Source organism: Sinocyclocheilus grahami, unplaced genomic scaffold (assembly GCF_001515645.1).
Source record: "Sinocyclocheilus grahami isolate Dianchi unplaced genomic scaffold, SAMN03320097.WGS_v1.1 scaffold576.1, whole genome shotgun sequence".
Classification (NCBI taxonomy): Eukaryota; Metazoa; Chordata; class Actinopteri; order Cypriniformes; family Cyprinidae; genus Sinocyclocheilus; species Sinocyclocheilus grahami.
This window is the reverse complement of record NW_015505755.1, coordinates 250,341-277,988: the sequence shown is the minus strand read 5'-3', so window position 1 is coordinate 277,988 and position 27,648 is coordinate 250,341. Positions and strand designations below refer to the sequence as shown.

At 38.4% G+C, this 27,648-nt stretch overlaps 1 protein-coding gene across 1 annotated transcript in view; it reads right to left on the bottom strand.

Annotated features, from left to right (window-relative positions):
• Nucleotides 1-27,648, bottom strand: part of LOC107556702 (potassium voltage-gated channel subfamily KQT member 5-like) — a 152,830-nt gene that overhangs the window by 7,322 nt on the left and 117,860 nt on the right. Inside the window, exons 2-11 of the mRNA XM_016239874.1 lie at nt 23,121-23,211; nt 21,295-21,421; nt 12,356-12,531; nt 12,032-12,157; nt 10,553-10,663; nt 9,913-10,008; nt 8,423-8,511; nt 7,254-7,280; nt 4,261-4,481; nt 646-754 (exon numbers count right to left, since the gene is read on the bottom strand). Of these exons, the coding sequence (XP_016095360.1) occupies nt 646-754; nt 4,261-4,481; nt 7,254-7,280; nt 8,423-8,511; nt 9,913-10,008; nt 10,553-10,663; nt 12,032-12,157; nt 12,356-12,531; nt 21,295-21,421; nt 23,121-23,211 (1,173 nt within the window). The remainder of the gene's footprint in view (nt 1-645; nt 755-4,260; nt 4,482-7,253; nt 7,281-8,422; nt 8,512-9,912; nt 10,009-10,552; nt 10,664-12,031; nt 12,158-12,355; nt 12,532-21,294; nt 21,422-23,120; nt 23,212-27,648) is intronic.

Sequence of the window (27,648 nt, the reverse complement as noted above, 5' to 3'; positions counted from 1 at the left end):
TCGGAACATTCTCTTGCCGTTTACTGTTGCTGTCAGGAACTATTTTTTTTAGTGGAAGGACAGCATTTAACGAACTTGCTTCAAAAAAGTAACATTTCAATACATATATTTTTGGTTGTAATATTTTTTCTCCACTTCGCGTCGTGCCTAACAACGCCCTTCAGCCGTGATTTATTCACGATACAGCACGGCCTCGAGTACCTTATTGCTTACTTATGTAACCCTGAGTTTGTTCAACTCGTTTTGTGATATATTGTACAGACACCAGTCCAACTAAACAACATTGGCTCAACCAGTGGCGTTGTTTAACCTGTTAACCCGCACCACATAGGGTTCAAGAGCTACAGACATTTTTATTTGGGTATGTCGTTTTTCAGAAAATGCTCAAAAATAGGGGAGCACAGTAAGTGGTTAAAAAATCCCCACATTGTGCCACACTATTCACCTTTTCAAAAAAATCATTACACATCTAGCATGCAGGCCACAAAAACAGCTTGGAAATTAGCTTTGGTTAATACCGCATGCTGAAACTTTGAATTAATTCATATCAATAATCACAATGACAGCTCATCAAATGCTGAAGAGTTCTGAAATACTATACAGCAGTGAGAGAAGTGAACTGAAGTGAAGAATCGCTGCTCTTACCTCACTGCTCTGATGATGGTCTTCAGTGCAGGCGGCAGATCCTCTGCTGACATGTCACAATGACACCCTTTCTCATCAAAAGCCTCATCCACACCAACGTTAGCCTCACCTATGAAACACACAATGAAAAGTCAAACAGAGTCAGTCAAAAAGGAGAGATTAAATGTAAGCCATCACCAAATGAAAATAACTGGGGGAAAATGGAAGAGTAATAAGCAAGAGAAAAGCAAACAAACAAAAAACAGCATTAATTTTTCATTAAAAAGGTTCAAAGATCCTACTCAAAACAACATCTGAGACCAACTTCAGAGGACAAATGCAGCAATTGCAAATGAATATAAACTAATGAAGTAGTTCAGGTCAAACTGAATTGAAACTGAACAATTGTACTGTACTTGTACTAAAATGCATATCTAAGAATATACAGAATTTTAAGTCAATCAGAGTTTATGTAATAAAATGTACACATTTTCACAGGTCCTCATGACGTAAATCTCTCTTCTTAAAATATATATTTATGCCTGTTTTTCTGAGCTAGCATGTCAAATTACATTCCTGTGAATTTTACAATTGTAAGCATTACTTAAAAAAAATTAAATCTATTTTGGTGTAAATGTCTTTCCTTGTTTAACAGTAGATTATCTTATATTGGTAATAGTTCACATTTTTGAGTATAGTTTTCTGTGTAAAAAGAGGTGAATGCAGATTCAAGTGCATTTCTGCACCTACTGTACAAAAGGTTATCTATCTATGGCTACAACTATGAGGTAAACCAGAGACTGTGGAAAGGGAAGTGTTGTGTTGGATGCACAGGATTAATGCTAATTCAAGGATTGTCACAAACGGACTAGAGAGGCTGTAATCGATCAGTCTGTTGAAAGAGGAAGATATTTACGGCCATAGGGCATCACTGAGGAAGGGATATACACTTCTGGTTAAAATCGGAAGGTTTTCAGTTTGTGTTTTTTGACTGTATTGGGATTGTTGGATTGTTGAATCCAGGATGGTTGACTGTAGAATTGTGCTATTTCTCAAAAAGTTATAAGGTTCCAATAGGTTATGCCACTCACTTATGACAGTCAAACAGTTGGAGAGCCTTTTCCTGACAGCCCCTCACAAGGCCCGTTAAAATTCAGAGATGAAACACTCTTTAAACACATAATCCAGTCTGTAAACGGCATGCCAGGGTAATTGTTTAAGAACTAAGAATTAAGATTAAAACGGTTGATTAAAATACGTTTGCTAACTAAAATAATAAAGGAATTATAAAGGAATAGTTTACTCAAAAATAAAAATTTGCTGAAACTTTACTAACCCCCAGGCCATCTAAGATGTAGATGAGTTTGTTTCTTCTAAATAGATTTAGAGCAATTTAGCATTACATCACTTTCTCACTAAATGTCCAGCCCCTGTTTTCCTCGCATCAAAATCCACCCACATATTTGTTTAGAACTATTTTGGCCTGTTTTAGCTTGTGAACAGTTCTTGATCTGCATGTTTCTCTCCTGATTCTTTACTTTTCACTGATTTTTTTTTTCACTGGAGAAAGCAATATTATGGATTATGGACTCGTATTTTAGCCGGAAGCAACGGTTTTAAGTTAAAATGTTATAATGATGGATTTGTTTTTACAAAAATGCAGTTTTTCACTTCACAAGGTGTTAATTGATGGACTCGAGTCATGTGGATTATTGTGATCTTTTTATCAGCTGTTTGGACCCTCCTTCTGACGGCACCCATTCACTGCAGAGGATCCATTGGTGAGCAAGTAATGTACTGCTACATTTCTCCAAATCTGTTCCCATGAAGAAACTCATCTACATCTTGGATGACTTGAGGGTGAGTACATTTTCAGAAAATGTTCATTTTTGGGTTTAATATTCCTTTATAAATAAAATAAAATAAATAAATAACATTGGCTGAAAAAAAAAAAGAACACCAATTATTATAACAAAAATAAAAATCTGTTTTTGTAGTAATTGAGTACTCATATGGCGAATAAATTGACTTGTGTATCTGAGTGGGAGAAGACATGATGCCAGTAAGATTACTGAATGACTGGTTATATTTACATATAAACCTTGTTATAATTTGTTACTGTGATTTGATACTGTGTTTGTTTAATTCATATATGATCATGAAGCAAAAATGAAAATTCCGAAGGTGTTGCTGGGAATCAGAAAAGGGGTTCCCATTACATTTGGCTGTATTATATGTAAATAGTTGTAGCCTTTTGTTCTGGGTCTCCTGCTTGTTTCATGAAAGTGCTTTACGTCTTTGGCTGTAGGGTGACAGAACAAGAAGCACACTAAGACACTTAAAGTTGGGTAATATTTTTCATTAACCACTTCACTAAACTATTCTGATTGTATAATGCATATGATATTATGCCTTACAGCTTTCCCACAGGATAAAGACTTCAAATTACATCTAAATCATACCATGCCTTGTGCATTCATTATTATGTCTGAATTATACATAATACATAAATTACAACAGAGAGATGTCTTAACCTCATAGGGGATATATACAGAGCCTTAGGCAGTATAGTCCAATGAGTGGATGAAAGAAGTTTCTCATTCAGACCATTGTTTTACTCTTTACAGTATCTGCTGTTACAACAGTTATTTGTGGTCCTGTTTTTAACTGGATAAGCAGCAGCATTACAGTGCTGATATTCACCCCAACAACACTGGGAGATTCTGCTTGTCTATGTTTTCTGCTCCAGACAGGCTTTCATTTTAAGCATTTGTGGTGGTGATTTTTCAGTGACCCTTTCTGTAGGCCACATTCATACATCATCTTTGTGTGTATTATGAGTCACTAAATAATTTACTCAAATGATTGGTACAAAAACACAAATACTTTTAGGAATGGAACACTACTATAGTGTATTGATTTGAGACGTGCAATGGTTGATTCTGCTTTGGTTTCATTTATAAGTATTTATACTGGTAAAGCACAGACAAAGAAACTGTCTTAAATTCAACTCCACATTGACTCCTTTTATTACTGAACTTTTGTATAAAAGCAATATCACGTTTGCATTCCTCTGTTGCACTCCTGCCATTGGTTCAATGAACAGAAATTAATTAATCATATCACTACATGGCATGCTTACACACTGATAATCTGCCATAAACAAAGAAAAAAAAAAGGAAAGATAGAAAAAGGGAAGAAGGAATGACGAAGAAATGAATCCTAGTTTAGTCAATGGCCTTTGGGACCCAATCAGGAAAACTTGGACTCACAATGATCTCAATCAGAGGGACAAACTATTATTTTTGATAACAACCAAAAATTATGAGAATTACAATCATAATCATTATAAGTATGACAATCATTATTAGCTCTCTAATGTGTCACCATGGCTGGCTGTAATTATATTGGTTCTCTGAAATTCTGAGATTTTGAAAAAAAATCAGTCACAATGTTATTTATTTATTTGGAGGAAGAAAAAAAAAATTCCCATTTTATGTTCAGATTTTGAATTTCATTATATCTCTTCACTACATAGCCAGTGCAGAATAAAAAAGTTTTGAGCTAATTTCTCATTTTAATGCAATTAAATCACTGGTTTGTTCAAAGTAATTCTCGAATCAGAATGTTATTCACCTTCAGGGGTGGACCGTGATTGGCTCTTGAGACGGAGGGAGGGTCTGAATCGGGTGCGATCATTAAAACTCCAACTCTTCTGGACCTTGGCAGGACTCGATCCATCAGTGCTGATCTCAGCTCCGGGCGAACGTCTGTCTGTAACAGATATCTGCCTGCTTTTAATGCTCTGTCCACGTGGGCTTGCCATTCTTACCCGGTCCTTAAAACTCAGTTTCTGACTGAGAAGGGAAAAAAGGGAGAGAATAAGAGAGTGGAAGAAAGAACAGCACTTTCCTTCCTGCCATGAGACATGGCAATGGCAATCAAAGAGCAGCATGAAGCACAAAAAGTGCAGAGGCCAAGTCATTTTTATTATTCCTGCATTGCTTGCTTAGACCCCCATAGTATTAGAAGTGCAGTCAAACAACCACTCTAAAAAATCATTATGAAAGAGCCCTTCAGGTATAATATGCCAAGAAAAAATCTAATGTAAGATGAAAGACTCTAGAGGAACATCGAGAACAGAGGGATAAAAATCCTTTAGAAGTAATCTGTCTGTCTGTCTATCTTAATTGATTTACATCAATATGGCTTGAAAGTTTAAGGATTTTTCACTTAATTACAAATATGTTGAGATATTTATGTGTGTTTAATTGTTCTTTTATTACATGTTTTGTGAGTACTGAAATGCTCTTCAAGCTATTTTTCATGCATGGTTATTAACATTTTGGCACATGGTCAACACTGTAGATCAAAATCTTAATATTTGATTGCTTTGCTAATTTCAATGATTACAATTTCTAACGATGAATATTATTTAGTCACATGTGAATTCAGAGATGTTCACAGGTCACTGATGCAGAGTGCAGATCAAGTCTTTAAAGGTCAAAGTGTAAGTCAAATCTCATTTATAGTGAAACCTCTGTGAAATTTTGCAGGTAAAAAAGGTGAATTGTCTATTGTCTTCAATAGTTTAGCGATACATAAAGCACCACTCACATAGAGGTGACTTTCAAACCAAGCAGCTTTCTTTTGGTCAATCTGATGATATGGCGTAACCAACTTAAACTCAATGTAAAATCTATGTGTGGAATTTTTTTTCCCTCATTGGAAACTCACTAACGTGTAGATTTGTATTGAAATTACTGGATTTCGAACACGAAATTGCATAGAGCAACAGTAAATATTACCATGCCTTTGGGGTCAGATTTCCTAACAGCTTGCGCCAGCGCAAACCCTCTTTTGGTGTTAAAAACAGGATTCACTAAAGATGCGCAGTGAAAAATTAGCAATGAAAAGGCATGGACAGTTATTTTTGCAGCTTATTGCATATGCATTTGTAGCAGTTTCCCTTTCAGACGCAAAATGTATGGGAGGAGAGTTTAACTCACTCAACAGTTGCACTCTCACGCTAATTTGCTTTATTTAGTAAATCTTGCCCTTAGTCTCTTAGTCTCATGCTATCTGTTTAACAAGTAGTCTCGTGTGTGTACACTCCTTCTGTCAAAATTGGCAAAAGCGGTAAAACTATGGTATGAGGTTTTAGAAAGTATGCAAATGCCATTTTGAGAAAATATTTCACATTCACCAATTCCATCTCTTCACAAAAAGCTAGAGTATATTTTCTGTTGAACACTCACGGAAAAACATTATCAGTATCCAGTTGAAGAGAAAATACACTGTACTCCTCTCTATTTCAGAGAAAACAATGGGACAGACAGCTGAACATGAGTCAGAGAAAAGAGCAGCGGCCACTCAAAAATGCAGCACTGCAGTGAGTCATCCACTTCTGCTCAATAATGTCACATTAGCAACCATGCTAATTATGGTATCATTGCCTCTTGGTCATTGATGAGTACTGCATCATAAATGAGTGGATGGATAGTCGTTTCACACAAACAACTGGTCAGAATGCACAGAAGCACCATATCCAAACGCCTCTGTAAAATCTGATGTTTACTCTTCAGACAATGGTTACAGACAAATAGATGATTTTAATTGATTTGTTCTGCACTTAATAAATACATGATGTGGAAATGATTTCGTCTGGCCTTGTTCATGCTGGCCACACTATTACGGCTGAATCTGAAGTTCTATCTTAGTAATTATGCAAATAACACCACTAGCTCTTCCTGTTATCTGGACTGATGACACTATGCATTTGTAGCTACTGTGTAATGCAGTCATTCAAACAGTCTGACTTGACTTTTTCATCTCCATTATTTTCTCTCTCTAATTGAAGTCAAGGCCCCCAATAATCACATTTGTCTGGTAAGTGACAAACATAAATAAATCTCAATTACTTGCTATTCCATATTCCATTACATTTGTTTAATGTATACATTACTGATGAAAATTAGTGTGCACTTCATAACAGATGGCAGCAAAGTCTCAGACATCAGAGGAAAGATAATTTTGTGTTGGCCAAACTATACTGACCAAAAGCATGTTTCCTCCTCAGATTATAATATGTAAAAAAGTAATTGCGAGATGAAGGTTGAAATAAGAAATAAAGTCTCAATTGTGAGACTTAAAGGCACGATTTTGAGAGATAAAATCACATAGTGAGCTATAAAGTTGCAATTACAAGAAACAAAGCCATAAGTGAGAGCTCCCTGTATAAAGTCAAATTGGAAATTCACTGTAAGATAAAAAAATCACAATTGCACAAATTTAAAGTCGCACTTATGTGGAATACAATTGTGAAATATTAAGTTACATTACAAAATATAAAGTCACATTTTGAGATATAAAGTCACAGTTAAACTTAACAGTTATATTTATTAGAAATATAGCTGGAATTACAATAAATAAAGCCTAATTTTTAGGATAGAAAGTAACATTGTGAGACAAAGTCGCAATTACCTTTTTATGTTTCGTTTCAAGGCAGAACCAGGCTTCTATAGTCAAATGAGGTTTGACACTAGCATAACAACTGTAATGGTTAAAATTCTGTCTCAGTTGTAAATGATTTATAGTATACAGTATATAACATATGGAACAATACAAACCTTGTAGATGACTCTCCTTGATCCTTCCTTTGGGTGTCAGAAGGTGATGTAGAAAGAGAAATACATAAGTGAGATGTTTTCAATTAATCTTCAGTTGACAATAAACTACACATGACACAAGTTCAGATTCTTTGGATCCAGTTTACCATAAAATACTTCATGCATACTAACGCATCAAAAGCAACAGCCAGTTCAAAACATAATGCATGGATAAATGCAACCATTAGCATATACAAGCATATCAAAACATGCAGTGTATTGCATGACATTCAAAAGCTCAAGCAAACAAACGTGCCATATTTGAAGCCCTACTAAATGACTAGTTTATTCTCTGTGTATTTACAGTAATGCTTAATAGCAGGTCTATTCACATTTCAGGGACCTGTGTGTTATAAGGGCATATATGAATGATAAGCCAAAAGCAATGATGTCCTTTGTCTTAATCAGTTCGCCAATTTGACTGCTGCTAATACTATTTACCAAAACGGAGCACTGTTCATTCACTTCATCTATGATTGGGCCATTATAACAGAATGTGGGCATAAATGCGAAATGGAGAGAAACATTACTGTCCATTCGCTTCATTTTTTTCCCTTTCATTTTGAGAGAAAGACTGCAATCAGGTGATTTCATGGACAGCTAGCCCTACATTAGACCTACTATTGTCTATCTTGTGATGGCCATGAAAATATCAGATAAATACGAAATGGACAATTTACTTTTTTGAATAATTTAATGAAGAGGACGTGAAAAGAGAATGAAACATGTGGGAGACAGGCACAATTACATTACATGGGGAAATCAAACAAATAGAGGGAAAGATGAAAGTTTTCTATTGTGGAAAATGAATGAAGCGAGGGAGCAGCCAGGAGATAGAATAGCAGCTGCCAGGGGTTTGTACCTACTTCGTAGGACTGCAGGTATGCAACGCCTTCAAATGTGGTTTCCAGGTAGCAACGGAAACCGAGTTCTCATCAGCCGCATAACTACGCCACACACACTACATGCAAAAATATATAAAACCAAAAGAACAAGAGATAAAGGAAGAAGAGGAAAAACAGAAGAAAAACAAGCCAATAGAAGAGGAAGAGAAGAAAAAAAAGGAAAAAAAGCAGATTAGTAAAAAAGAACCACTTGTTTTTTCGGTCAGAGCAGGCACCCATACATGCCTCAGGACAAGGATTGTAGACTCATAGTGACGCCAAGTGGCCTCAAGGTAAGGACGATTACCATCAGTGGAGTAATATCGCCACGCAGCCTTATTCAGGGTTAGGGAGAGTAAAACACTGTAAGCAGAAATATAATACACACACACACACACACACACACACACACACACACACACACACACACACACACACTCCTATTGGTATTCCTATCATTGTGGGGACATTCCATAGGCGTAATGGTTTTTATACTGTACAAACTGTATTTTCTATTCCCTACCGCTAACCCTACCCATCACACAAAACTTTCTGCATTTTTAGATTTTCAAAAAACATTCTGTATGATTTCTAAGTTGTTTTCCTCATGAAGTCAAAAAAAAAAAAAGTCCACACAAAGTCAAAATTTACTGGTATTACTATCCTTGTGGGGACATTTGGGCCCCATAATGTAGGGAATACCAGGTACACACACACACACACACACACGCATGCACACACACTCAGGTTTGTTTTTATGGTTTGTGGGGACTCTCCATAGGCGTAATGGTTTTTATACTGTACAAACCGTATTTTCTATTGCCCTACACCAACCCTACACCTAAACCTACCCCTTTCTTTCAAAAAAACTCACTGATTTATAAGCCTTTTGAATTACGGGGACACTGAAAATGTCCTCATAAATCACATTCTCGTTGTAATACCTATGTCATACCCATGTTATTATACAAATTTGTGTCCTCATAAACCACATAAACATGCACACACATACACACACACACACACACACACACACACACACACACAGAGGTTTTCATGTTTTATGGGGACATTCCATAGATGTAATGGTTTTTATATTGTACAAACTGTATTTGTTATCCTCTAACCCTACCTCTCACACAAAGCTTTCTGCATTTTTAGATCTTAAAAAAAAACACATTAATTCTGTGAAACTGTGATTTATAAGCCCTCATGGGCATCAAAAATGTCCCCACAAAGTAAAAAATTACTGGTACTGCTATCACTGTGGGAACTTTTGGTCCCCATAATGTAGGGAATACCATGTACACACACATACATACACAAACACATAGAAGTGAAGTTCCCCCAATGCATTTTGCAACAAACTCTTAATTGCTGGTATCAAAACAAAATCTGCCCCTATTAAAACCAGCAAAACACTGAATATCCAAGTAAATAAAATCCCTTTGCTGTGAAATGAATCATATTTGCCTGTTAGGTAAGACTATCTCTAGGCAGTCTCAGCCATTTCATAAAAGATTTATCAGGCAACAAAGACCATTGTGGCGCATTCAGACACACATAACAGTTATATAAAAATATATGAGACCATTAGCAAGCAGTGCTCTACTCAGAGGCATGACATTTAACATAACATTCTCTGTCATAAAAATGACACCAGAAACCAAATTCTACTGTACAGGATTGTAATCTCCCAAAATGTGAGAGCAGATGTAACGGCTCTGGTGTCTGACCTGTATAAGGCAGGCAGCAGGATTCCTTCTCTTCTCAAAGTGCTTCTGTCTGTGCTGTTCTTGAACCTTCAGGGCAAAACCTGAACCCAAAATACCCTGCAATGCAAGTAAAGTAGAACCATGTCACTAATGCTTCAGACAATAGGACTGTCGGAAACACACTCACGCTAGCAGCTTTAATTTAACTGATCTGAGTGGTCAAACTCAGCTCCCTCAAAGACGATCATTTAATGACAAGAAGTGGAAGTCCAAAGGGGTGAGTTGTTTAATTCAAAATTAGAACATACATTTCCACCACTTCCATCAGCCCATTTAAGCTGATTTGTAAATTTGGCTGCAAACCTTGTTGCTCTTGACAGGCTAATCAGCCAAACTGACTTTGCATTTTCTCACAAAGACACCAAATTAACTTCTGCTTTATGAAAATTTAGCCAAGAAAAAGATTTAAATTTTGTAGAGAAAGCTGAAAACCAAGAAGAACATTAGCAACTGTCCCAATTATGCAAATTATTTTCTTTATTAGTGTTGTATCTGGAGAAGTGACAAGATAAACAAACACTGGATTAATATTGTAAGTAGTATAAGGAAGTAATGAGGATGTTTTTAAAAAATGTTTTATTTGGCTGTAAGTAAGCTTTACCGCAGGCAGGGTGAAGAAGGAGATCCCAAGCAGGGCAAAGCCAGCAGATAGCATTCGTCCAGTCCAGGTTTTAGGAGTCTTATCTCCATAACCTATAGTAGTGAGGGTGATCTAATAAAAACAAAAAACAAACACAAACACAAAATAAAAAATAAAAAACAGTAAGGGTCAATGGAGAACTTTCGAGTCACCATGTACTTATATTTGTATCTGTGAACTTAAGTTTTGATCTTTGCCAAGATGATGAAAGACTTGCCAATCTGGATCAGATGACTTTGAATAAAGGCTATTATAATAATTTATGACAGAATGTCCTTTAGGATTTACAAAAGTGAACAAAATTTAATTTAAATTTTTTTGTATTTACATTTTTTTATTTGATTCTAATACATTCATTAATGTTACCACAAACTGCATAGTCCCAACATTATTCCACCTTATTAATATGACATAAACTGAACAGAAAACAATTCTGTTTTCTGAATGTTTCTTTAAAAATTCATGCTCTAGTCTAACCCGCTAATAACTGACTGCATAAAACACATTGGGGTCGATATAAACTGTTTATCCTCACTGCAATGAGCTGGTGTTTAGCATAGTTTGGGTTATTTTTCTTTTTACCTTGTGTAATTTTGTTTATGGTTTTTGAGGATGACGGTATGTCAAGCAGCTTGTCCATTTTGGCATCTGGTTAATTTGGCTAGCTTTTACCTAGTGACAGACTGAATTTGTGGCCAAAATAGCACAGAGCTTTACTGTCTTTGACATCAACAACAAATATACAGGAAGTGTTAAAGTTAATAAATCTATTTTTCTATGCATGATTACCTGGTTAGTTACACTGTATTATTTGCACTTAGCATTGCTTTTTCCCTGCAATTGCGACCTCATCAGAACAGACCTGCTACCTAGTAGTTTTATATATATATATATATATATATACAGTATATATATATATGTTCTAGATATTTTATTGTAATACAGATAAATCTGTATGTGTTTATGTCTACACTTATGCATAAATATGCATTTGTGTATCTTTTGGGTTGAAACAACCCGTATGAGCCTGAAATCTATTCTCTGAACCATCAATGGCATCCAAGCGAGACCAGAGATGGCGTTTATCATTTTGTGCCATCATAATTACTTTCTATCTCCATGGAAATGGAATCTAATGGGCCTCCGTATAACCTTTATGGAAACGGTTTCAATTTCCCAAACAAGGTGGAAGGCTAAAAAGTTTGAGCCTGAAAAATATAACTGAAATGTGAAATCAATGATCATATTAAACTGAAACCAGTACGTCTTGCAGTTTTCCAGTAATGTTGGACATTAGCAAGAGCGGCGAAAATTACCCAGGAATAATTGCGTAAGAGTTGCAGAATGCTAAGAAAAAACGCATTTGGCACCACAAAAACTTATTTTGTGAAGCTCAGTATAAGTCAGAATATTACTTGGACTCTGGTGTCCAAGACTCACCGTGCCCCACCACAATGCATCCGCATAGGTGGCAAAGTCTTTATTGCACTCCTTTTCCACCAGATAAACCAGGAAAGAGGAAAAGATGAGCACAAGGAACCCAATGTACCAGGCAGTGACCAATTCCTGTTCGACAGAGAAGCAGATACTGACATTAAGAGGACATCTGCACACCAGGATGATACTTACAAAACTACATAAAGTACTTCAGGAAATGATACAGCAGTTTTTGCTCATAAAACAAAGCGTGCTTTTAAATTAGTATATCAAAGTCATTAAAAAAAAAAAATTCTAGATGGTGACTTCTCAATACAATAAACTTACCTTGCTGTGTGCATAAACTACAGATCCCAGAAGCTTCCAAGTTCCTCCACGGCGGTCCATGCGTACCATTCGCAAGATCTGTAAAAACCTTAAGCTTCGCAGTGCAGATGTTGCAAAAATGTTGCTTTGACTCCCAACTGAAACCACCGCAACAGAGGCAATAAGCACTATAATGTCTGACGGTTGGGGGAAAAAAACAGAAACATTTATGTTAGAAAACATTTTAAATGAGTAGCATTATCGCAGAATATCACAGGAGATATCATTTGCCATGTGTGCTTTAACTGCATGTAAAATTCTAAAATATTTATGTAGATACATGGTCCTCTGGACAATTGAATTTTGACTGGTCAAATGCTTTTGCATTTGGCAACATACCAGTTTCCTTTCTTTCATCTTGTTGCCAGGCCAGTTGTTTTCTATGTTATAATGGACTATTTTTCTTAGTAGATAATAAAAGAGATAATAAAATAAATAAGCAGTAATAAGAAATAAATGTATCAGGGAGTATAATGTGTAGACAGCTGGTCATTATTCTTAATGGGTGATCAGGGCCCAGAAATCATATTTTTAAGGAGACTCATTAAGACAAAACCGACTGTTTTAAAATATGACGATCTAAACTGAAAATACATTTAACCTGCATCATCTTTTTGCATCACCTGACTTCCTAGGTGACCTGTCCTTGTAATAATTATACTGTAAATCCCATTTGAAAAAAAGTGAATCTTAATCTAAAATGAATCTAAATCTTTTTTGACTTGAAGGCCACCTATTATATTTCGTCCAGCATTTCATCTGTAGTTACATGAAGAGCTGCTTTCCCCCCAAGCTTTTTTAATAACAGAAACTCTGAGCATATTGAATTAACTGACTAATGATTCACTTCCAGATGTTTCAAGAACTGCATGTTCTTCAATAAAAACACTGAGTGGAGAAAAAAAGATTTCAGTTTACATCTTAATTTTGTGTGTTTTAATTAATTGAGATTATTTTAATGTAATTAATTTTAATAATTTAAAGTCACCACTGTACATCAATGTACAATATGTCTTCTGTTTATATGTAAATGTCTCATTAACCTGAAATACTGTCAAGTTAATTCAGGTAAATGAGAATGACATCTCCTCAGCTCAAACTAGACAATTTACTTCTTAAATGAAAGTTCACAGAGGTATGTAGATTAATGTACATTATTGAAAAGAGTGATTTCCAAACTGTTATTTTGCCCATATTCTGTGGGAAAAGAGAATTGAGGGAGGGGAAAAGAGGGAGAAAGAGACAGAAAGAACAAGAGAAGGACACAGGAAGTTCACACAGAAACCACATCCACTTGGAGAAGCGACATCAAACCCTCAAGGAACACAAACAACTCCAAGGCACTACTCAACTGCAATAATATTTTCTTTCTCTTTTTGATCCTCCTCTAATTTCTCATATTCTTTGTAGCTGATGAACTCAAACTTTCTGGAGAAAGGGCATTCATGCTCAGCCACTCTGCTGCTCTCTGCTGTAGTCTGTCGTTATAAGTCAAATCAACACATTACATGTGTTCTTAAAGTCTTCAGGGAGCCTTGAGCTGGGAGGGAAATGCTTATTTAGGTGTAGAAGTGCACTCTGGATTTATAAATTATGACTCCCGTTATCCAGCACAGCAGAGAGATGACTCATGAACTCAAAAACATCAGGCCTTCACATGAAACAGTCCACCATTACAATTCAGAATCAGCCCTGTTGAAAAGTGAATTTTTTTTGTTCCACTATCTTTTAAAAAAGAATGTTGAAGTATTATGGGGTCCAAAAGCCTGAAACCTCTAGTGACAATGCTTTTATTTAGCATGTGTCTAATTGAATATAACTCATATAAAACATCTAACAATTTGTTTTGTTCAAAGTCCTAAAACGTTTCATGTTGATGTCAGATTTAAAGGACAGCAATATAGAGGACAATAGAGGACAATAGAGGACTCTCAGACGTTTGGACGCTCATTCATCCATTCGACACCCATTGACTGCAGATTACCTATTTGTGAGCAAATGATGTAATGCTAAATTTCTGTTCCCATGTATGAAGAAACAAACTCAACTACATATTGGATGGCCTGAGGGTGAGTTTATTTTCAGCAAATTTTCATTTTTAAATGAACTATTTATTTAAAATAGATTTTGAATACCAGATTTTCAGTATAGGTCAACGCTATATATCAAACTACCCTGATGAGAAATCTAGCTACACAATGCAGTATATACATTTTAAATTTTATGCCAGCAAACTAAATCTGAAATAAATGTTATTTTTCTTTGTGCAGTATGTGATTAACTAACTTTGAGAAATGGCAGGGGACACACATTCTTGGTGTTGCTATAAACTGCTGGAGTGTTTTCCTGCACTACAAAAATATCACATACATCATCATCTGAACACTATTCTTTCTCTGGCAGGGTTCATTCATCAGTTTAACACACAAATACCATCTAATGGAGGCTAATGACTTGTTCAATTAATTAGGAAACGTACACTTAATTAAAATTTGACAAAGCAAAATAAACCTTGTCTGAATAAGTTTATTCTGGAAACAGCTTCCCAACCCATTTGTAAAAAAAAAAAACTTAAAACTAACTGTCCAATGACAATCATGGTATATAATGCACGAATGCAGTAGTTCCTAAAGCATGTAGCTCCTAGTCAGATGTTAGCAACACTATTTACCCTTAGGTCCTGTAGGACCTCTGAGCATAGAAATATTCATGAAAATGAATCACCTGTTATTAATTCTTAGTGCATTCTGTTTCCATTAACATCATATTGATGGAATGGGGCTGTAAATGTGTGTGTGTGTGTGTGTGTGTGTGTGTGTGTGTGTGTGGCATAAAGTGACTTCAGCCAGAAAGAAAATGTCATGACAATTCTATATTAGCATGCTATAAAGCCACCTTCACAAGTCTCTAAAAACATCCATTACCTTCAAATTTGTTTCAAAAAGTAGCCTAATGGTTATATGATGAAGTTTCACATGAATATGGACCAACCATTAGACCAACCATTAATCAAATTGTCATCACCACAATTATTTGATATAGAATAGTGCAGGTATGACGTCAAAACCCAGAAGACTAATTCGCCATGGGTTCCCTCGAGATTTTCCTGTGGGTTTTTTTTAATTTATGAGCAAAATAAGGTCTGTGGTAAACCTAACTTGACGATACTTGAACATTTTGCTCTACAATGTAAATTACACACACCCATACTGAAAACGCAAATTTTGAAGCTGTTATGAAACGTATGTTTCTAATAAATAGCTACATTGGAATGTCTGTGGTGTGAGTGTATGCAGTTTACATTGCAGAACAAAACATTCAAGTATCGTCAAGTTAGGTTTACCACAGACTTTATTTTACAAAAAAAAAAGTGAAAAACCTTATTATAAAACCCTATAGGAAAATGTAGAGGGAACCCATGGCGAATTAGTCTTCTGGGTATTGACGTCATATCTGCACCACTTTATTATAAGTGGGTATTTTTCAGGTTTTCACACATTTTAGTGGCTCCCTAGTTCAGCTCTAAATGCACTAGCAAGGGAGTCAAAATCATTCCAGTAGAGAGACATTTGCTCCATATAACTTCCCAGATTGCCCGCCTAAAAATCTGTGAAAAATATTAAATCCAAAATTGTCAAGGATGAGCACAATGAATATATGAAATAAGGATGAATCTTGTTTTCCAGTAGATTATGTTTTTAATTAACTCTTATCCCTAGTGTGCATGAAACCGCACCAATTTCATAATGGCACTGTATGGCTGAACAGCTGCAACGAAGATGTACAATTCACCAAGTCTGTATTTATTTACCATTTCAAACAACTGTTTTCTTTGTGAATATACTTTAAAATGTAATTTATTCCTGTGATGTGAAGTTGAATTTTCAGCAGCTATTATTCCAGTTTTCAGTGTCACATACTACTTCAGGAATCATTTTAATATGCTGATTTGCTGCTCAAGAAACATTTCTTATCATCAATATATATTTGATGGCCTAAAGATACATCAGGCAAGGATGAAATGCACAGAGCGGGAGAACGTACTGCAGCGCACAGGATCTGATTCTGTGAGACGCAGGAGGAGCCCGGCCAGGAATCACCCCACAGAGCCGAGTCCCTCCAAGCAGTAGAGCCCTCCAATTCCTGCAGAGTAGTTCCAAAAAAGCAGATCAAGTGGCCTTCATTTAACAGCCAAACCATGTGGTCACAGTTTGACAGTTGATGTTTGCAAGATCCTGAAAGCTACGGCTAAAGGGGAAGTGGACAGCCGGCTTGAGGCCATGACGGCGGTCATTGTCGGCTACGCGTCTGAGAGATTTGGCCTTGTCGAGAGTAGAAACACCAAGCCCACCTACTCTAGGAACCATAGAGCCATAAAGATACACCAACTGCGTCAGGATCTTCGAAGTCTCAAACATCAGTACAAGGGGGCAAGTGAAGAAGAAAAGCAACCACTTGCTGAGCTTCGGGACATCCTAAGAAAAAAGTTCATGTCCCTGCGCAGGGCAGAGTGGCACCGAAGGCGGGTTAAGGAAAGAGCGAGGAAGCATTCTGCCTTTATTTACAACCCTTTCTCCTTCACTAAGAAGCTTCTAGGTGACAAGCGCAATGGCAGTCTCATGTGCTCAACTGAGGAAGTAAACTCTTTCTTGCACAATACCCTTAGCAACCCAGATAGAGAACTGGAACTGGAACCATATACAGCCCTCATAAGTCCACAATCTCCAACATTTGACTTTGTTATGAGAGAGCCCAGCTGGATAGAGGTTCAGGAAGTGGTAAGAAGAGCCAGATCAGTGTCCGCTCCAGGGCCTAGCGGTGTCCCATACATTGTGTACAAGCGCTGCCCGCAACTCCTTCGGCACCTGTGGAAGAGTCTGAGGGCGCAGGGGAAGAGTCTCCAAGATGTGCAGAAGGCGTATGGATCCCCAAGGAAGAGAATTCAATAAACATCAGTCTGTTTAGAGTTATCTCACTGCTAAGCATTGAAGGCAAGATTTTCTTCAGCATCCTGTCACGACAACTTACTGAATTCCTCCTGAAGAACAAATATATTGATACTTCTGTGCAAAAGGGTGGAATTTCAGGAGTGCCTGGCTGTTTGGAACACACAGGAGTCATTACTCAACTCATCAGGGAGGCTCGAGAAGGAAAAGGAGACCTCACTGTATTATGGTTAGACCTTGCTAGCGCATATGGATCCATACCTTTCAATCTTATTGTGCTTGCCCTCCAACGACATCATGTTCCCAGCAAAATTATGGACCTTATCCTGGACTATTACAGCAATTTCAGTCTAAGAGTCACTGCTGGATCAGGTACATCAGACTGGCATCGACTAGAAAAAGGCATAATTACAGGTTGTACCATCTCAGTCATTCTCTTTGCCCTCGCCATGAACATGATCGTCAAGTCAGCAGAGGTGGAGTGCAGAGGCCCTGTGATGAAAACGGGAGTGCGACAGCCCCCCATAATAGCCTTTATGGATGACCTGACCGTCACAACTACATCTGTCCGGGGCAGTAGGTGAATTCTTCAAGTGCTAGAAAAAGTAATTAACCCTTTGAGCGGTATTTTAATTTCCGTGCCCCTGGGAGTACGGTCCCACATATGGGATTTAGAACGTTCGGTGACGTGACATAACTGCCAAATTCAAACTGTGATTTCGCGATTTAGCTGGCGCTGAGCCAGAGAGAGAAGTGCACTATTATCACAACTATGCAGTGTTTTTAACCACATAATGTTTATTTTAGGTTTCAGACATTTAAATACACATAAGTACTAGTAAAACAATACATTTAGAGTTTGCAAAATACACACATATGTCTATGGAAGCAACAATAACAATCCATTCAAATGTAATTTGCCGATGTGTTTTATTCATATCAGATATGCATAGTGTAAGTAATTATAAAGTTCACTCTATTCTTCTCCCAGTTCACCGGCCACTTATTACTTGTATTTCGGGAGAAATTTATGAATTCACGTGCTGCAAATCCGACTGACAGGACTCTCTGAACTGCAGTGCGAACAAACATGGCGGCGCCCAAGATCATTTAGAAAGGTTTTGAAATGACAAAACACACTCATTTACACATATTTGTGAATTGGAATATCAGATTGTTCATGACATGGAATGCAAGTTTGTGAATATTTTAAATAAAAAAGGAGAAACGAAATAAAAGCGATCCATCTGTCATACAGTGTTATTGTGGCCGTGGTGTGTCATGTGACAAGCATTACGCATCACCATGGAAACAGTCAGGGGAAACTCTGGGGGGACCGCCAGAATATTTTAAACTCACCACTGAAAGGGTTAACTGGGCAAGGATGAGCTTTAAGCCAGCAAAATCAAGGTCGCTAGTGCTAAAGAGGGGGAGAGTAGTGGATAAGTTCCGATTTTCACTGAACGGAGCCACAATTCCATCCATTACTGAGCAGCCAGTCAAGAGCCTCGGTAAGCTCTTTGACTGTAGCCTCAAAGACTCTGCCTCCATCCAGAAAGCTAGTAAAGAACTGGAGACTTGGTTTAGTAAGGTGGACAAATCAGGTCTTCCAGGGAGGTTTAAAGCCTGGATTTACCAGCATTCTATCCTGCCCCGGATCCTGTGGCCCTTGCTAGTGTACGAGGTGCCCATAACAACTATTGAGGCCCTGGAGAGAAAGATCAGCAGCTATCTGAGCAGTGCTGCTTTGTACGGCACCAGCAATGTCCTGCAACTCCCGATTAGCAGTCTCATTGAAGAGTTCATGGTGGCAAGAACACAGGAAGTGTGGCAGTATAGAAAGTCCAGGGATCCAAAGGTGGCAGCAGCTGGCATACAGGTGCGAACAGGCAGGAAATGGAGTGCAGAAAAATCGTTGGAACCGGCGGAGTCACGACTGAGGCACAAACGTTAAGATCACTTGGGCTGACATTTGGAAAAAATACTTCCATCAAATCAGGTTCTTAGTCCAAACCGTTTACGATGTCTTACCATGTCCAGCAAACGTCCACGTCTGGGGTAAAAGTGAGATACCCTCCTGCCCCCTCTGTTCAGGAAGGGGATCACTAGAACATCTCCTTAGCAGCTGCCCAAAATCCCTTGGAGAAAGGCACTATCGCTGGCGCCAAAACCAGGTGCTTAAGGCAGTTGCTGAGAGTATTGCCACAGCCATCAAGGGCCACCACCATAAGCCAAAGACCATCAAGTTCCTCAGAGCTGGAGAGAAGGCCCACCCACAGCCGAGAGTAAAGTCTGGTCTCCTCGCAACTGCTACTGACTGGCAACTGGAAGTGGATCTTGATAAACGACTGAAAATCCCAACCAGAATAACATCTACACAGCTTCGTCCAGACATGATCATTGGTTCAGATCATTGTTTTCAAGACCAAACAATTGATCTTGCTGTAGCTTTCTGTGCCTTGGGAAGAGCGCATGGACGAGGCCAATGAGAGGAAGCGTGCTAAACACCAAGAGCTGGTTGAAGAGTGCAGGAGGCAGGGCTGGCAAACTCGTTGTGAGCCTCTGGAGGTGGGCTGCAGGGGTTTTGCAGGGCGATCACTCTGCAAAGAATTCACACTTCTAGGTATCACCGGGGAGGTGAAAAGGCGATCAGATCCACAACTGAAGCTGCAGAAAAAGCCAATAGGTGGCTTTGGATTAAGAGGGCAGAACCATGGCCAATTGCTGCTGGGACACAGGCACATCACCTGATACCTGGTGTCTGATCAACACCGGCTGGGTCGCTTGGGCGAGTCTGATGTTGAAAGACCAGAAACACCCAATGACCCCAGGATACATCACTGATGATGTGTCCCAGCGCATCTGCATGATGTATCTTTCACCATTTTATAAATTTTTTCGGGATTGTCACTTTTTAGCAATTTAATGCATCCATTATGAATAACATCATGTGCTTTAGAAATACCACTGAATACTGTAGGGTCAACAAATATTTGCTTTTATAGGACCTCCCATAACCAATGATGATGTGGGTGTTTGTTTCTTTAACGTGTCATTGCGAGTAACCAGGGTTGAAAATTAACACATTGGAATCATCAAAATCAATTAAATCAGCTTTGGCGGGTAAACAAAATGTTGCTACTCCTTTATTTATACCATACACTACAGAAAACCTTGCGGCTCCAGAACATTTTTCCTCCAGATTTGGAATGTTCCTTGCAGAGCAAGTCACCAAAAAAAAAATAAAAAGAGGAATGAATTCCCAAAATGTCTTCACATTTTTGTCACAGATGCAATTTCTCATATCATGTAATGATGCTGTGAGTAACTTGCTGGCCTGTGCTGTTTATATAAACACACACACACACACACACACACACGCACGCACTACATATATATTATTATTATATATATACTCTATATAAATAAATAAAGCTATTTACAGTTTCATGGAGGAAAGAAATGTTAATAGCCAGTAAATCTGGTCATCTCTCAGGTTTGAACAGGTTAGATAACAGTGAACTCCTTTTATAATACATATCTCACTCTATGACCTCATTTAGAAATTAGAAAGTCTGATCTTAAACTATGAAAGCCTCATGATTCTCATTTCATGGACGGAAACTTTGCACATTGATTAAAGACTCACCTATGACACAGAACGGCTTCCTTGCGAAGCGAAGTCGCCCCTGCCATCCTCTGTAACGGCAACAACAGCCAGCAGACCAGATTCGAATGATGTACTCAAGCCCAAACACCACAATCATAACAAACTCCTACAAAGACAAAGAAAGACATTTTCAAGTTTGTTTGTGTGGGTGTGTCCTTGTATCATCTGTGGTTCTAAAAATGACAACTCTGTTAACCAACTACATTACAGCTACATTACATGTATGAAAGCCTCATGATTCTCATTTCATGGACGGAAACTTTGCACATTGATTAAAGACTCACCTATGACACAGAACGGCTTCCTTGCGAAGCGAAGTCGCCCCTGCCATCCTCTGTAACGGCAACAACAGCCAGCAGACCAGATTCGAATGATGTACTCGAGCCCAAACACCACAATCATAACAAACTCCTACAAAGACAAAGAAAGACATTTTCAAGTTTGTTTGTGTGGGTGTGTCCTTGTATCATCTGTGGTTCTAAAAATGACAACTCTGTTAACCAACTACATTACAGCTACATTACATTACTACATTACTGCTGGAATTACACAGTGAGAGAAGTACTGTACATTGTGCACAACATAACTTTTTAATAAATAAACACAGATGGAGGTGTGCTTGCCTGACAAATACAATCTGTGGCTCAGCTATTTCTTGACTAAAGTGGAAAATAACCTGATTATGGATCAATTAGTGAGCTCTGTTTTATTCATATAGTTAGTGCTACTTCCAGTCGTTAGTTTGTCAAACTACAAGCTACTTATAATTTAACTCAACTACAGTACAGTTCAAATGTTTTCAAAAATGATTCACTCAGATCAGAAGTTATCTGGCAAAACATTTTTTTTATCTAAATAAACAATGGTGGAAAAAACAGAGATAAGTGCCCTATTTTTACAGATTTTTTCTTAGAATGCATCTGAATGAATTAATTGACTAAAATTAATCAGACTTCTATATTCTTCAAACAGTTGAGAGACAATGTACAATTTAGGTGATTGTGTTTGATTAATAATTCATATTGCCCACTATAAAACATTTTGCCTGCTATAAAGCATATACAAACACATACATGTATATAAAAGTGTGCAAACATAATAATGCACACATACAGCAGCAGATGTGGACTGGTAACCTTATATGGAGTTCCTGACTCAATTCAAAGAGGTCAAAGCCATTTTAAAAGACCTCTATTTTGTTGAATTACATCCTGTCTTTGCAATGTCAATTAAAGGGGCAGCAGTATGACTGAATAAAATAACTTCCATTACGATCATACAAGTAGCTTCAGAGCACTGCCTACAGATGTTGAACATCATACAGATCATGTTTGGAGTCAGCTGAGTCAATAAAACAAATCAGGTCAATTTGTATGGCCATCATTACCAGTACACAAACCAGCAGGCTTCCAGGACCAGAAAACCAGCATAATATGAGCCTTTGATCCAGTGTTCATGTCTCTCACCTGTTGCTGGCTTATGTAAGGGCTTTGTAATCAAATAATCATACTACATTATGCTGGATCAAGCAAACCATAAGGCATAAAAGTGGGGAATATTTGGTTGCATTTATTTTGTGATTTACTGATTTGGTTGACTTGACCTGTGTTGTACAGTACTATTAACTTTTCACCATATTTGCCTTTAATTATGTGTCGAGACACATCATCAGACAGATAGCAGCTGAATTTGGTGGATGGCAGAGGAAATTTACTGCAAAGGGAGCTGTTGCGATCTGAGTTGCTGGCTAGGACACAAATGAATCTCAGTAAGTGTTGCAGATTGAATTTAAAATGGGCACTATTCCACTGAACTGCACTGAGAGAAGTAGAGAATATTGCCTATATCTCCTATGCCAGGCAGTATCTGACTTTTTCTTCTTAAATACTATATAACAGTGGTAATCAGAAGCATATAAGCATAGACTATACAACATCAATAAACGTATGATGTAGCATTATATAAGGCCCAAGACATACAATTAGCCGCAGTATTAGAGTACAGTTAACACAAAGTTCATGTGATGTTTTTCTTTAAACTTCTTAGCATGAGACTGTTGTCATTCTTTATCCTGTTTGGATTTTGTTTGACACTGTAGTTCAGCTCTCACCAAGATCAGGAGACTTCGAGAGGCCATTTCCTGGTGATCTGGAATGGTAGAGAAGACAGACAGCACCAAGCAGCCAAACACTAGGACAAACCTGTCAAAAGACATGAGGAAGAACAAAAAATACTTTATTGAAAGACTTTGTCATATATGAAAAAAAACTTGTATTTAAGGTTCAACATTAAATTCAACTGATATTGATAGAATAAGGTAATAAAAAAACTTTCCTTCAAATATTTCAAACTCTAAGTACCATAACATTAATTTTCCATCAACAATATGAAATATGGCATGAGGGTAACCACTGCAACTGTGTCTGGAGATTTGCATTATTGACCCCTTCAAATAAGGGGTGGGAGACATCTGTATTTGATCATTGGTCTTCTGCGTCAGCCGCCTGATCTCTCTGTCTCCGTTCCATTAGCTTTATCCCTTTTGCTCCATCTAGTCTGGTTCCCACTGTCTCTTTTTCTCAACTACTTTGTCCATTGTCAGACTTTGGTAAAGCCCATCTTCTAAAGCCAAGTAAGATTACATTGCTGACCTCTACATAGACATAGAGTTTCAAAGCCTAAAGGCCCATGAAACACATTGCTATGACCTAATGCAAGTGGACATAACTGAATAGATCAGAGAAAATACAACCTTTACTGGCCCTTTAACTTGATAATGAACATTCTTGTTCAAAGAGCTTTGCACCCAACAGCACTGATGCAACAATCATTATTCTTACGAATAAGTACTGCCCTTTTCCCCTGTTTTCTATAAAAACAGCTCTACTTTGCAAAATTATCATTAGAGCTAATTAAGCACCATCTTCATCATAAATGTTTACAGCATTTGTAAGACTGAAAATAGGAGCTGTGCATTGCTCTTGAGAATCCTTTCGAGTGGCGCCATGTGGTCAAGCTGGACTCTATCTAAACTGACCCGAGTAAACTAGTAGAGGCTGTAATTTAATACCATATGAGAAGGGGCTTATAGAACAGAGGTTAAAGGCTTCATCCAGCATTGGTGCACCGTTTGTGTGAAAGCAGTGGGCGTGATGGGGCGCCTCATCCTTTGACCTGCCCTCCACTCGGAAACAGCGGCTGAGCTCCTCTACAGAGAACACAGGGCAGAGAGCAGGGGCAGTGTTTTCCATAGGCTGTCGTATGGCAATGTCATTGCTGCATATCTGCATTTGCTCATAATTCCAGTTCTTTCCAAACAATTTGATTACAAAATATTGCATGTGCAGTGATTTGGCCGTAGGCACGAGGCTGGAGGTAATCACAGACATGCTGATATTCAGAGAGACATCACGTTTACAAGTATGATATTGCTTTTATACCAGTGTTGCTATTGTTAATTAATAACACTATATCGGATGATAAAATGTAAGTAATTTGCCTTATTGTTAAATTAACAGCTTAAATTTTAGAAACAATGGCAGGTGCTTTGTCTGTTTTTACCCCGGCAATGGAAATAGTTTTAGACAAGTGTCACAGCAGAGCCATTGCACGTACATACAGTAAGGTGGTGTTTTCTTTCTTGCAGTTACTTGTTTAGTTCCTGAATGAATTAAGCGGTTGATTGAATTATTTAATGACTCACTCATAAAGACAGTCACTTGTATTATTCCTAAACAAAAATAGTTTTTTGAATATATCAGCTTTGATTCAGTGACTCATTTGCCACCAACTACTGAAGGAATCACTGAACATTCCCAAATGCCAATACGCAGATTGACAGTTTGTCTGGAACTCACCAACACAGAAGCAGAGTGCTACAAACATTAAAAAGTCCCAGTGCTGTTTAACTAACTATAGTATAGTATAGCAACTAACTTTTGTATAATTCCCAATAAAACCTTGAGAGAAACTAACTAAATAAATAAAATAAAAATTACACGGTGACATTTTCAACAACCACCTATACTGGATGGATGGTTGAAATGAAGTAGCGGAGAAAGTAGACTGCGATAGACAGTACAATTATCTGTCTAGCAGCCAGTGCCTGTCTGTACTTTAGGGCTCTAGTATTTAAAGAGAGCTCTTCTACTCTCCTGCCTCTTGTCAGCTCACTCAGACGGGACTATTTCAGTGAAGCGCTCAGGGCTAAAATGCTATTTTTTTTCCAGAGGAAAAAGGAAAAAGAACAAGTGTATGGAACTGAAGTAGCTCCCCTCATCAATCATCTGTTAGCCCTAGCTAATTACACAACCCTGGCTTGTTCTTTTGTACCTGCATGTCATTTCCTGCTCTGGTGGGTGGCAGTTGGTGTCTGTGGAGTGTCACGGCCTTTGATGTTGAAAGAGAGGATCTTAACATTTACATGCAGACCACAGTAAACACACACTTTCGCTCTCTGAAGTGGCACTTAATAGCCATCATTTTGCATAATCAAATTGATGTGTTTTGAAGGTGAGTGCCAGGGACGAGTGACTAATGAACAAAATCTCCCTCTCTCACACGGATATGTATCACACCATATCATTATTTCTTATTTGATGTTCAAGCCTGAAATTATATTTCTCCAAATCCCTGTCACTATAATTTATATCACTGAACATGTACACATAGTATTATTGTCATGAATTCTGTCCATGGACTTCCGTTCAATCACCACCAGAGGTCACCCTTCCATTACATTGACTCTCGCACTACACAAACTGTTGCATGTCATCCCGGACTACATATCCCATCATCCATTGCACTGATTGCACACAGCTGTAACCAATCACACATTCACTATATAACACTCACTCAAACAACCATTCACTGCCGAGTATTGCATGCGCATATCGCTAGTTTGTGATAGCTACGTTACGGAGCCTACTTGAAGTTTCATAGTCTTAGCCTAGTCTTGCCTAGTTGGTTTCCTCATGTTCTGATCTTTGCCTGTGCATTTTGGATTACCTCTCTCGTCTTGCCCTGTTCGGATACTGTTTGCCCCTGCCTGGACCTTTGCTTTGTACCTGGATTATCTCTCTAGTCTTGCCCTATTGGATTATGTTCATAGTCGATTGACCCTCACTGTTTACCGGACTGCCCATGCCTTGTCTCTTACATACCTATTTGCCAATGTTTGATTTATGCCTGTTTCTGACCACGTCTCCAGAATAAAGCTTTGCACATGGATCCGCATGTCTCACGTCTCGTCAGCCCCGTAACAGAATACTCAGCCACACAAGGATCCAGCGGCTTTTCAAGTGGACACTGGCCAGGTATGGACATTACAAGACTGTTATTAGCCCTCAGACAAGGCACATGATCGCTCGAGGACTATATTCAAGAGTATCTGAACTTTACTTATTTTTCTGATCTGCCGGACTGTGTACTCATAGACTTCTTTTGTGAGGGCATTAATCAGCCGTTCAAATCACGTTTAATCCGTAAAGGTCCCCGCTCATCTCTCAGTCAGTTTATGGACTATGCTTTGTTGACTGTTGGTTCAACGTTCACTGTGGGTGTCGTGGAGGAACGCAACCCCGTATTCACTCGTGTAATGGCGGCCACACTAGAGCACGCTCACAAAATGGTGGACACAATTTGTGAGGGCATTAATCAGCCGTTCAAATCACGTTTAATCCGTAAAGGTCCCCGCTCATCTCTCAGTCAGTTTATGGACTATGCTTTGTTGACTGTTGGTTCAACGTTCACTGTGGGTGTCGTGGAGGAACGCAACCCCGTATTCACTCGTGTAATGGCGGCCACACTAGAGCACGCTCACAAAATGGCGGACACAACAGCGCCCCATTATGTCACAGCTGCCAATCCTGAATCAAGTCAAGTCACTGTTGATCTTCATGAATCTAGTCTAGTCACGGTTGATCTTCTTGAGTCCAGTCAAGTCACAGCTGATTTTCATGAACCAAGTCAAGTCACAGTTAATCTGCATGAGGCAAGTTAAGTCACAGCTGATCTTCCTGAGTCAAGTCTAGTCACAGCTGATCTTCATGAGGCAAGTCAAGTCACAGCTGATCTTCCTGAGTCAAGTCTAGTCACAGCTGATCTTCATGAACCAAGTCAAGTCACAGTTAATCTTCATGAGGCAAGTCAAGTCACAGCTGATCTTCCTGAGTCAAGTCTAGTCACAGCTGATCTTCATGAGGCAAGTCAAGTTACAGTTGATCGTCATGAGTCAAGTCAAGTCATAACTGATCTTCATGAGTCAAGTCAAGTCTCGGCTGATCTGCCAGAGCCTCGTCACATCTCGGCTGTTCATCCAGAGCCCGTCACGTCTCAGCTGTTCGTCCAGAGTCACGTCATGTCTCAGCTATTCATCCAGAGTCACGTCACATCACAGCTGATCATCCAGAGTCATGTCACGTCCTGTCTGTTACACCCAGATTATCAAGGTCAGCCCTTCGGTATCCCAGTCTGGTATCCAGTGTGAGGGATGCACTGCTGGTGTCTGCACACACAGCTGGTATCCCCAAACCCACTCACTCTAGCCCTCCTGTTACTGAACTGATTCCCCTGTCTGAAGCGCTTCGCATGATGGGGATCGCTTTTTGGTGTGTTTGGGCTGCATACACTACCACAGA